Raw genomic sequence first — 12013 nt, forward strand, 5'->3', positions numbered from 1 at the left:
ACATATGAACAAGAGAAAAACCAAACAGGTTTAATAACCTGTATGCCTCCTGTATGGAGATATCCAGGAAAACCTAGTAACTCCCTGAAATGGCCCAAATACCATCTTAAATACCATCGTCAGATAAAGACAAAGGAAGATGTTGGGGAAGAGACAGGGAGACCAGTTATGGAAGGTTACCAGGAAAAGCACAGTAAACAAGGGTAAAGCTGTTACATAAATGTAAGTCCTTGCTTCTCCACTGATAAGAATTTCTTAAGATTTAAAGTTTTTTTTTTAAGATGTTATTTATTTATCATGAGAGACACACAGAGAGAGGCAGAGACATAGGCAGAGGGAGAAGCAGGCTCCCCGAAGAAAGCCCAATGCAGAACTCGATCCCAGGACCCCAGGATCATGACCTGAGCCAAAGGCAGGTGGTCAACCACTGAGCCACTCAGGCGTCCCAAGATTTAAAATATTCTTTTCTTCCAGATTCAAAGAAAGAGGTACCTGTTACAAATGGAGATTTCCCTTATTAATGTCAATGTCTCTTACAAAAGGAGAACTTCCAGTTAGTTTTCAGAGCTTTTTTTTTTTTTATGTACTGTTTCTCAAAAATAATCAGCCTAAATTAATCCTTATGCCAAAGAAGCATATTCCTCAGGAGTATAGTCTGCTCCCCTTCAACCATTAATACAATTAATGTTTTCTTCTTTAGAAGAAAACATTTTCCCAGGGAGTTGGGAAGGAAAGGGGTTCATTTTAGTTTTCAGATTATAAACTTATACATTAATATTTGTAATAAACTAGCAAAAAAATCCTTCAAGCCATGTTAATGCACTAAGTTTTTTAAGGCCAGTGTAGCATTCTTTTTATTAATTCATTTTTAAATATTTGTAGTAACAACAAGCAATTTTTATAGGCAAGTAGGGTTGTGGAGGGGTCATCAAATTTGAAAGAATAAGTTTCTCCCTGTAATGTTTTAAGACTATCAAATAAGTTTCCTTAAATCACCTAGGACCACCACATTCCTCTCCCACCCCTCACTACCATAGTCCAGGATTCATTTGTTAGAGCCATATCTTTTGACTGTATTTTATCATGTGGGCTCATTTGATACTTAAATAATTGTCCTCCCTGGGATACTGACTAGATTTCACTGGGAAATTGGAGTGAAAGGGGTTCAATGGACAATCAACTTCTAGCCTTTTTGAAATTGTAGAGATTAATGAGAAAAAAAAAAACCTGATTTGGTTGTAATTAGCAAAATAACTCCCTTTTTAGAAGGCAGCTTTTAAGGATCTCTCTCCAAAAATAGAATCTTACAGTTTCTACTGTGAAAACATAGTTACTTTGAGGGGGAAATATTTACCTACATACAAATACTGGTTATGAATATGTTTTTAATGTGAAAAGGCAAAATTCAACTGAGTACATTTTAAAGATCTTATTGGCTTTATTCAAGAAATCACGAATCAGGCAGCAACTCCTCAGGTAGAAAAGAGATCTGAGGATGTTTGCAAATGGGAGGCTTCTATAGCAGAAGGGAGGGGGAATAAGAAAGTCATAGTGGCAAATAGTTGATTGGTTGTGGCAAGGTCACTTTTCTTAAGGGGGTGGCAGTGGTATATCAGGTAAATTACCTCTCTAGTGCTGATCGGGTGACTCCTGATTGGCTGGTTTAAAATTCCATTTCTGGAAGAACCAAACTTGTAATTAAGTTAGGTTTTGGTTTGGGGACAGGGAGCTTAGCATAGGTGACTCCGTTTTCAACCTGTTTGGTTTTTAGCATTAATATAACTGGAAGGACTCAACATCCCCTCTTTACTTCTCAGGCAAGTTCACATTCTGCTTCAGCTGATTATTTTTTCAACAATATTTTTTTGCATTCTTTTATTGTCTGCCAGTACTTTTTTGAAGCCCAGTTAGAATAGCAGCCAACATAATTGAGACTAAAAGGGGGCCAAATATCTCTCCAGAAGCAAGACAACTTCAAAAGATAGGCATTACAAAGCACTACTGTGACTCAAATAATCACTTGTTTTTAAGGGGGATTTGCTAATATAGAATTGGTTTCTTATCTTCCCAGCCCCTAGTGAGCCTTTACTGTGCAAATTCGCTGATGGAGGACAAAAGAAGCGACAGAATCAAAGCAAATACACCCAGAATGGAAGGCCTTGGCCCAGGGAAGGAGAGGTGAGTTCTGACTGACTTTTGCTCAGAAATATAGCAGCAGACATCCCTTGGAATGGAGGCAAGACAGACATTTGGGACCCTGATGAAATAGGGTCCTGTAGAAAACCACATGGCTTCAAAGAGGGCAAGTGAGTAGGCCTGTATTAACGCATTCAAGATAAAACTATTTGAAGAGGACTGTAGGATTTCAAAATTGACCTCAGTTCTGTACGACAATAAGTCCTCTGTCTTTAACCAAACCTTTACCCAATATACACTCACTGAAAGACTTATCCACAAAGAATTAATCCATAATTGTATCATAGATAAAAAAAATATTTTCAGTGAAATCAATGGTGAGAGTTGAATGTTTGTGTTTGGAAAACAACACAAATTTAGATTTACTTTATTCTACCATTGAGATACTCTACTTGCACATATATGTGTATTTATGCATTTTCCCGTTTGTTCATAAATGTATTGATATGTATTTTATATGTTAATATAAAATATGGCATTTTCTGTTGGGCAAAAAAGAGAAAGAAAAGTTCATACAGAGGGTTCCATTTTTCACAACAAAAAGAAAAGCACTGAACAGTTAATTATCCATTTACCCTCTTAACACAAAACAGTAGAAAAGCAAGTTTATGCATCCAGTGACACTTGGAAATGAATTCCTTTGGGTCATTTGTGTTATAAGAAGACAAGGAAAAGGTATCTAGGCTTCTAAGAGGTATTTTTATTCTTTGTGGATGGAATGGAGTTGTTTGAATGACTTGAATAAATGCTATTTTTCCAAGGCTATAATTTCAACAGAAGAGTTTTATTTCATATTTCTATTCAAAGCACCTACTTCATCCATTTCTCATTTAAGAGGCATCCCACTTGATGCAGCATTTTATGCTTTCAGTACTGAGACAACAGTTGTAAGGAAACAAAAGAGGATAGGGAATTCCTCAGCAAAACCCTTAGCCATTTTTTAAATTTCCAACACCGTTGTCTGTTTTGAGTATTTCCATGCAGGTCTCAAGACCCCTCTTAAAGTGTATAGTTATGTTCAAGTATTGTATAATCTATAACTCATTATTTTATGACATGAAAAAGAGAATCACTACTAGATATTTGAAACTAATGAAGAGAAAGGTTTGAATATTTCAACTTTAGAAAAGGCAATCTGTGCTATGTTCAAAAAAGGAAGAGGAAAGGCAATGACCCTTGGTAGGGGGGTCATTGGTAGGGGTAGGGGTTAGTGATCAGCAGTTAGCTCCCAGAAGACAGCTGGTTTCTCAAAGCACTCATTATGACATCCATCCCATGCAGGACATCTGTAGTCTAGAAAGACTCATTTGATCTTTTAAAGTTCTCTTGTGTCAAATGCTTGCTGGGAGACATTTCTGGATCATAGACCATCACCAAGCAGCCTCGATGGTCAATTAGGTGACTTGGCAGTGACAACTGAAACCTCAGTTTTTGTCCACATAAGAACCTATTTTATCACAGCCACAAAATAGATGCCACCTTCAGCAAGACACCATCCTTGAATCTACATTTCTTAGGAACCAAACCAATAAACATAAAAGAAAAGTAGACTTAGAGCTACTAATTTGCTACTGCATACCAATCTAGGGCTTTGGGTTGAGATCATGATAAAGAGCATGTGTACTATTGCCATAGAAGCATTGTGGAGAGTTAGCACCCAAAATATCTTCTAATTTACATGTAGGTTTTAAACATATATTCCTAATCTCTATTTTTCAAAAATTGTTTTTTAAGAGTTAAACATTTCCTGCTAAACTGTGAAAATCAAGGGACCTTCATACATTTATCTGTGACCCATAAAAAAGGAATTCCAAGTGTGTAGACACATTCAGAGGAAAGAAATTAGGAAAAGAAGTGGCATGCATTACAAATATGTTTGTCAGATATCTTGGTTTTGAGAGATAAGCATGTAGATTTTTATACCTTGATTGTGGTCTTAGGTGTAGACACTCTGAATGTTGGGTAACTTTGCCCATGATAATGTATATTTTTGCTTCTATTTCCTCTTGTAGTGCACTTGCTAGAGCACATTATATTAGCATGGCTGATAAAGTATGGCATAATGCAGATTATTCCTATGTAAGCAATATTTAATTAATTTTTATATACCAGGAAATGCTAATAATTGTATTTTGTTGTCTCTAAGACATGTTTTTGTTGTTGTTTTTCCACATTTTAACACTTCTGAAATTGGTTTTCCTCTTATAATCAGTGGCATTATTACAAGACAATTTGCATTTGCTCCTATTAGTCACCTGGGGGCACTACCTACATTCTCTGTCTTAGGTCTTTGACCACAGTGACTGAATGAATTTAAACTAACCAAAACAAGGCCTATTGGGTCAGATCCTTGGGAGAGATTTTCTTTGTGCCCTTCCTTCATCCCATGTTAAGACTGAGATATGATCTTCCCTTGAAGTCCATTTCTAATGGGTGGTCTTGTTTTTTATTTTCTTTGTAGCCCATTATAAGAAGGGCTTTATAAGAAGCTTTGTAAGGACTTTATAAGAAGTTCTCAACTTTACAACATCATTTTGGATGTTTTTGCTTGCTTGTTTGCTTGTTGGTTTTTGTTTTGCTTTTTGGGGTTTTTGGTTATATAAAATAATGGTTAACCTTTCGATCACCGTTGCCTTTGATAAAATACAAGATGATAATTTTGATTCTGATGCTTCAGCATTTGGGATAATAGCACAGAATGAGGCTCATGCTTTCTTTGTCGCTCTCTTGAAAGTCAGGTAAAAAAAAAAAAAAACAAGTTTGGAAAGGATTTCTCCTGAAATGTTTAGGTATCTTAGAAGCACCTAAAGCGTGACAGTTGATAAGCTAATTAAAGTTTTAATTTATTATGTAAAGCTATTTTCTTCTGAGTGGCATTTTGATAACAGCTCTTTTAGCATTAGTGAAATGTACTTCTTTACAAAAGAGATCTAGTACTGAAAACTTTATACACATAAATTAGTGTAAATTAGCAAGGTTTTGCAATACAAATATATGCTACTGGACATGTATGTGCATAAGTGAAATACACAGGGATATTTAAAAATTATTAACTAATCTCTCAAGTGACAACAAAGCTAAGCAGAAGGATCAGGGATTGGAGCTATTAGGCCTCTTTTACCCAGTTCTCTACAGTTCTTATCATTTTATTTCTTAGTGTAGCATTTCACATACTCTTTGGTCTCAGTATCTCAGTATCTCCCTTTATACTCTTAAAAATATTGTTTATTAGTTGATCAAAAAACAATAAGCCCATCCTAAGTTAACAAAAATATCATATTTATATAGAAAATATTATATCTTTCAGAGACTTTTTTTTGAGAATGGTATTCTTTTACTTTTTTTGCAAATCACTTTAATGTCTGGCTTAATAAAAGATGGCCAGATCTGCATCAGTATACAACCTGTTGCAATATTCTGTTTGGTATAATCATATGAAGAAAATATAACTCCATATAGACATGTCACTGGAAAGGGGAGGACCTATGGATCTCCTAAAAGTCTCTCGGGAACCCTTAGGTTTCAGACTACAATTTGAGAACCACTGTCCTAAGATGCTTGAGCCAAGCATGGGGCTCATATTCAGCTTCCATATACCAGAAAAGCCACTCTGCTTGTTAAAATAGTAAAACATATTTGTTTTACATATATGTAAAACATAATGGACTGCTGGCATTAGTCCATCAGTGCAACCCTTCCAACTCTGATGCCTCCTGCAGTACCTCTTACGATCTTATAAGAATGGGGTGCTGGCTGGTACAACAAGGAGTTTCCCAGGATCTACTCCAACATTTAAATTCTGATTGGCCAAAGTTTATGCCAGAATGGTGATCAAATGTTTGGGTTTTTTTTTTAAGATTTTATTTATTCATTCATGAGAGACACACAGACAGAGAGAGGCAGAGACACAGGCAGAGGGAGAAGCAGGCTCCATGCAGGGAGCCTAATGTGGGACTCCATCCTGGGTCTCCAGGATCACGCCCTGGGCCGAAGGTGGCGCCAAACTGCTGAGCCACAGGGGCTGCCCTGTGATGAAATGTTTTTAATGTCACCTCTAGCTCAGAAATGGTCTCACTTTATCATCACTATGACTTTCAAGAAATGCATTGACTAGATATCCCATTATAGCTGAGGCCATTTTCTTTACAGCAGGCAAAATGTTTCCCAAATTGATCTTGTTTGTGCTCTCTCAAATGACTGGTCTGAAATCAGGAATGGAATCTGGAATCCAGAATCAAAAATATATCAGGAGTCAGGCACCTGGGTGGCTCAGTGGTTGAGTGTCTGCCTTTGGCTTGGGTCATGATCCCGGGGTCCTGGAATGAAGTCCTGTATTACGCTCTTTGCAGGGGAGCCTGCTTCTCCCTCTGCCTATGTCTCTGCCTCTCTCTGTGTGTCTCTCATGAATAAATAAATAAAGTCTAAAAAAAAATGTATCAAGAGTCGTGTGAAGAAAAGACATGGCATAAAGAATCTAGTCAATGGTATTACAATAGCGTTGTATGGTGACAGATGGGAGCTATGTGTGTGGTGAGCATGACATAACTTACAAACTTGTCAAATCACTATTGTATACCTGAAACTAATATAACATTATGTGTCAACTCTACTTAAAAATATTAAAAATAAACAAGAAAATTAACAAATATATTTTCAATAATATATGTAATTACACCCACAAACACACATATAATATCAGGAACATGAAGAAGAACTGTTGCTTCTTCCTGTATTTCCAAACAATGCTTTCCCAATGACCAATGAAAAAACACCAAATTTGTTTGGTACCCACATAATTTGCACAGCTGATCAAAAACATTCAACTATGTTGTAAAGATGAGTGGCTCAAATAAAAGGATGAATGTTTCTACTACAATGATTAGAGTCGCTCAAACTTTGAAATTACTGTATGTTGACATTTGTTGTGACTAGTTCCTGGATTTCCTTCAGAATTTTCAAATATAAGTAAATGCTGAGTGTCAAATCACAGAAGATGGTGATATTTCACCAAGTTTTCAGACTGGGACATTATCCTTAAATAGTGCAAATGTCATCAACAAACTATTTCTCACTGTCTTCAAAACTCTAGTCTAGCTTTCATAAGATCTTCCCAAGCTCTATAGTAATTGAGTCAGTAAATGTCATTGATAACAACTGCATCAGGAATTGTATTTCCAAGAAATAGTATTTTGGCTATGGACACAAACAAGAGACAAGGCAATTGAACAAGAAGTAGCCCAACAAAGTATTCAAATGTCTAGTGAAGAAATGCCAAGGTTTTATTATAAAAACTAAAAGCATTAAAATGGTGTTTCTTGCTTTTATCTGGTTTATGGTTCCCTGCTAGAGTCAATTTTGAAATGATGAGCAATAACAAATATGTTCTCTCTATGTGATGTTCTGAAGACATTTTTCCTTACCATGGAAACAAAATATTTAATGAGATTGTCTTCACAGTCTAGATCTGGAGATGAACTAATGGAGCTAAAACAATATTGTGAATAATCAGCACTCAGGTTCCCAGGAATAGTTTACTATGTTATATTGGACAGAAAAATCAAGTAAGCTTTTTGGAGATGCATTCTAGGAATACTAAGGTTTGAAATTTCTTACCTATTCCCAAGTAAGGAACAAGTTTTAGATGCGACATGATGATATATTATATCTTGAAGACATTTTATTTGAGTGCATTTCTATTTGCCCAAGATACAAGCCTTTGAGGACAGGGAGGATACACAGTACGCGCACTTCATAACACCAGGGGGTACCATTCACACAGACCAGATGTAAATCTTGTTCCTTGCCATAGGGAATGCTGTGGCTCTGCCTGGACATGTTCCTTTGAAAACCTTTAAGAGGTGGAATAAACTGAGAATCTACTTTAATTTCCTTAAATTAGTTCTCGTTAAGGCACCCACAAAATCCACTATTAGTAAGCTGAACTGTAAGGTTATCAGTTTTATCACAGCCAACTTAAGCTAAGTGATCTGTTATGACCTGTAACTCAGATAATATGTTGTCTATTTTGAGACCTGAAATCAACTTGTTTTCAGTGATAGATGAAAACTTCCCCTGTGCTAGAAAGTTGTATAACTCTCGTCCATTCACAGCTACTATTAATAAAAATTCTCTTCAGTGCCAGGAAGTGAATGAAAGCCTGCAAAGGTCATGTAGGAGAATGGGATTTCTCATACTGTTATGAAGTCCAGAGCCAAGTGCAGGCAAAGTTGATAAACCTGATTCCAAACATCCAGCCTCCTCCTCACTATCCTCAAGGTATTAGGAGTAATTATTCCTTGTGACTAAATCCATTTATGATTGAGACAAAGATGCCTTTTTTAGATTTCTGAATAGATAGCCATGCTCAATGACAAAAAGTTAATCCTATATTCCCATTCGGGTAAACATTTTCTTTGAGGGATATGTCCTCATTTTTGTTTGCTTTTGTTTTTATTTTTCTGAAAGAAACTGAGTGCTCACAGAGTTGGCACTATAATTCTGAATTTCACTTGTTTCTCCACTACCATAATCACCAGTACTCTTGTCATAAAAGATTTGTTCCTTCCATAATTGAGTCTTTATGCTGTGTCCCCAGGACATAATGAGGTATAAGGGATGACCTTTGCCCTGAATATGTATTAGAAATGTATATACACAGTGAAGACCCTCTATCTCCTTGTGTCTCCTATTTACTTTCTTACTTTCTCAGTATATGACTACTTTTTACAGAAATGATCTTTTTAAGAGAAGAATTCTGTATGAAATAGGTTGTGGGTGTGTGTGTATATGTGTGTTTTAAGGTAGTATTGAAAAAGAAGCAGTTTAAACACAAAGTATCCAGTCTATCAGTGAGCACTTACTGAGTGTACTCTATGTGAGAGGCACAAAACTGGACATACTGGACATGACGGAAGCATACAGACAGATTTTCCCATCCCTTTGGAACCTAAAATGGCAAAGATCTTCTCTGTCTGTAAAGTAGGCAATTAAAAGTTGGATAAAATTGAATTGAAATAAAATATAAATAAATAAATAAACAAATAAACAAACAAATAAATAAATAGAAGTTGGGTAGAGGGGCGCCTGGGTAGCTCAGTCAGTTAAGCATCTGCCTTTGGCTGGGGTCATGATCCTGGGGTCCTGAGATTGAGTCCCTCATTGGGCTCCCTGCTCAGCACGGAGCCTGCTTCTCCCTTTCCCGTTCCCCCTGCTTGTGCGCTCTTCTCTCTCCTCTCTCTCTCTCTCTGTCAAATAAATAAAATCTTTAAAAATAAAAAAATTAAAGTTGGATAGAATATAATTTAATATAGCAAGAGTAAAATCACTAGCTGGAACTAGCTCCAAACCTATATACCACAGTGAAAGAAAACCAAGGACAAAATAAAAATAATAAAAATAACAAAAGTAGCAGCCACAAAAATGTCAAGGCACACTTGTCTTGTTACTAACCATGAACTGTTTGATTGATTGTGTGTTTCTCAGGGTAGGTAACTGAGAAACTGATTTATATGCATTTCCAAACCAGAAAATCACCCCAGAGTTGAAAAGCTCCATGTTGTTACTTATCCAGGGTACCGAGTGGCACAGAGAGAATACTATTTAGAGGAGCAAATGGAGCTTGGGTGTCTTATAACAAATCTTGCATCCTTCTCTAATGCACCTATTGAGAATAATAATTCTTTCTGAATTTTAAGGAATCATGTCAACATCTGTGATGTGCTTAGTATTGTTTGCTGTTCTTCATATTTTACCAGACACTCTACTTTAGTGGTTAGGAGGCAAACTCTAGCATTTCAATCACAAATCCACAGCTTTTGAGCTAAGTGACAAACTTGGGCAAGTTTTTCAGTTTCCTCATCAGTAGAATGAGAATGGTGAAAAGGGAATATTTAGTGATTGAAAGGATTAAATGCGGTGGTGAGGGTAAAGCACTGAGCACAGTTCCTGGAAAACTATAATCATTCCAGTATTAAGCTGTTACTATAACTCTCATAATATCATCAACACAACTCAGGGCTTTTTAATCTGAAAGCCAGCTTTGCTATGTGTTTCTTATGACTCAAATGCCTAAGTTCTTGGTTTCCAGTTTCATGTCATGTCTATTTATTTTCCAAATGGGAATTATTTTTAATGATACAAAATTTATTTGAGAGGAAATCTACTACTAATGTCATTTTTTCCAGCTGAATTTTTTACTTGTTTAATAAAATATATTATAAAACCAGCAGAAATTTCTTTTCACTTTGACCCACATTTTATTAAGGTTTTTTAAAGATCACTTTCCAAATCATCATCTGCATTCCAAGCATTATTTATCACTGAAACATTAGATTGTGTTCAAATTCTAGCCATTTTTCTCTTGAAGATCACGTAATCATGTAAGCCAAGAGCTGAGAAGAAGAGAGGGACTTGGATGGAGGAAAAAAGAAAAAAAAGTAAAAGAAAACATGGACTATTGCTAGATACCAAGGAAAAGATTGAGCCACTATTGAGAACTGATGAATTACATAGTTGATGTTTTTAAAGAGAAAGAAAATGAATTATTAACCTATGTATTCTGGCAAATAATGGCAATTAATTTTGGATTTAGAAAGTGCTGGTACACATCTGGGTATGAAAAGTATTCCTTATGCTCAATATGTTCTAGTATCCTTCAAAACAATTATCTTTGACAGAATAAGCATCCTAATACCACAAACTGGTGACTTATTGGACTTCACAAAGAATTGGGAAGCAGGAATTTTCTTGCATATTCTATGGCTCCATAGTGCTGAACGTCAATAATTGTTAACCTTCCATATTCTAATTGATTTCAGGAGTGATGTTACAAATTCTTTTGTGTAAGGAATTTTTAGAATCCTTATGAATAGTAGTACTAATGCCACTTATAAAATTTCCTTTTGTTTACTGAAAGACACACTCATGATATTATCATTTGAAAAAAGTTACAGTAGTGGGGCACCTGGGTGGCTCAATCAATTAAGATTAAGATGCTGTTTCTACCTCTCCCCCTGCGTTGCTCCTCAATCTCTCTTTCTCTCTCTCTAATAAATAAATAATTTTAAAATTATAAAGTTGATTATCATTATACATGGGCTCCATACTTGCAAATTTACCTACTTGCTAAAATTTATTTGTAACCCAGAATTAATACTCACGGTACTTTCATGGTCACTTGTGCAGAGCAGTAAAAAGTTTGAGTCAGCTGGAGATTGAAGAGTACACTTATCATGATGAGCACTGAGTAATGTATACAATTATTGAATCACTATACTGTACACCTGAAACTTCTATGACACTGTATATTAATGATGCTGGAATTCAAGTAATAAACTTGAAAAAAAAATTGAGTCACTAAGTATGCATAGTCCCAGATAAAGTTGAACAAGGGATTCTTTGTTTTCTTGTGTTAACTCTTACTCTGTAAACAAGTGTCCTTTTCTTATTTTATTTAGTGCCACACTTTTTACATGCTTGTGCTTTTCATTGGTGATTTCACTGTTTAAAATGGTCCCCAAATGTAGAGCTGAAGTGAGGTCAAATGCTTCTAAGTGCAAGAAATCTGTGATGTGCCTAATGGAGACAATATGAAAAAAAAAATGGAGATAAGCTTTGTTCAGGCATGACTTATAGTGCTGTTGGCTTTGAGTTCATTGTTGATGAATCAAAAATATATATTAAATGAGTTATCTTTAGACAGAAACACAACTAAAACAAAGTTATATATTAATTAGTTGGTGAAAATATTGTGACCACAGGCTTGTAGGAACCTAATGCTATATTTCCTCTAGGAGCAATGAGTTGGTATTCCTAATTC

General features: G+C 35.7%; 1 protein-coding gene across 21 annotated transcripts in view; it reads left to right on the plus strand.

Annotated features, from left to right (window-relative positions):
* The window catches only part of RBMS3 (RNA binding motif single stranded interacting protein 3), a 1278684-nt gene that overhangs the window by 1137420 nt on the left and 129251 nt on the right, over positions 1-12013 (plus strand). For all 21 annotated transcript variants that reach the window (XM_077865504.1, XM_077865505.1, XM_077865510.1 and 18 more), the window contains one exon: positions 2072-2178. In XM_077865504.1, the coding sequence (XP_077721630.1) occupies positions 2072-2178 (107 nt within the window). The remainder of the gene's footprint in view (positions 1-2071; positions 2179-12013) is intronic.

The sequence above is a fragment of the Canis aureus genome, chromosome 22, assembly GCF_053574225.1.
Source record: "Canis aureus isolate CA01 chromosome 22, VMU_Caureus_v.1.0, whole genome shotgun sequence".
NCBI classification, from domain to species: domain Eukaryota; kingdom Metazoa; phylum Chordata; class Mammalia; order Carnivora; family Canidae; genus Canis; species Canis aureus.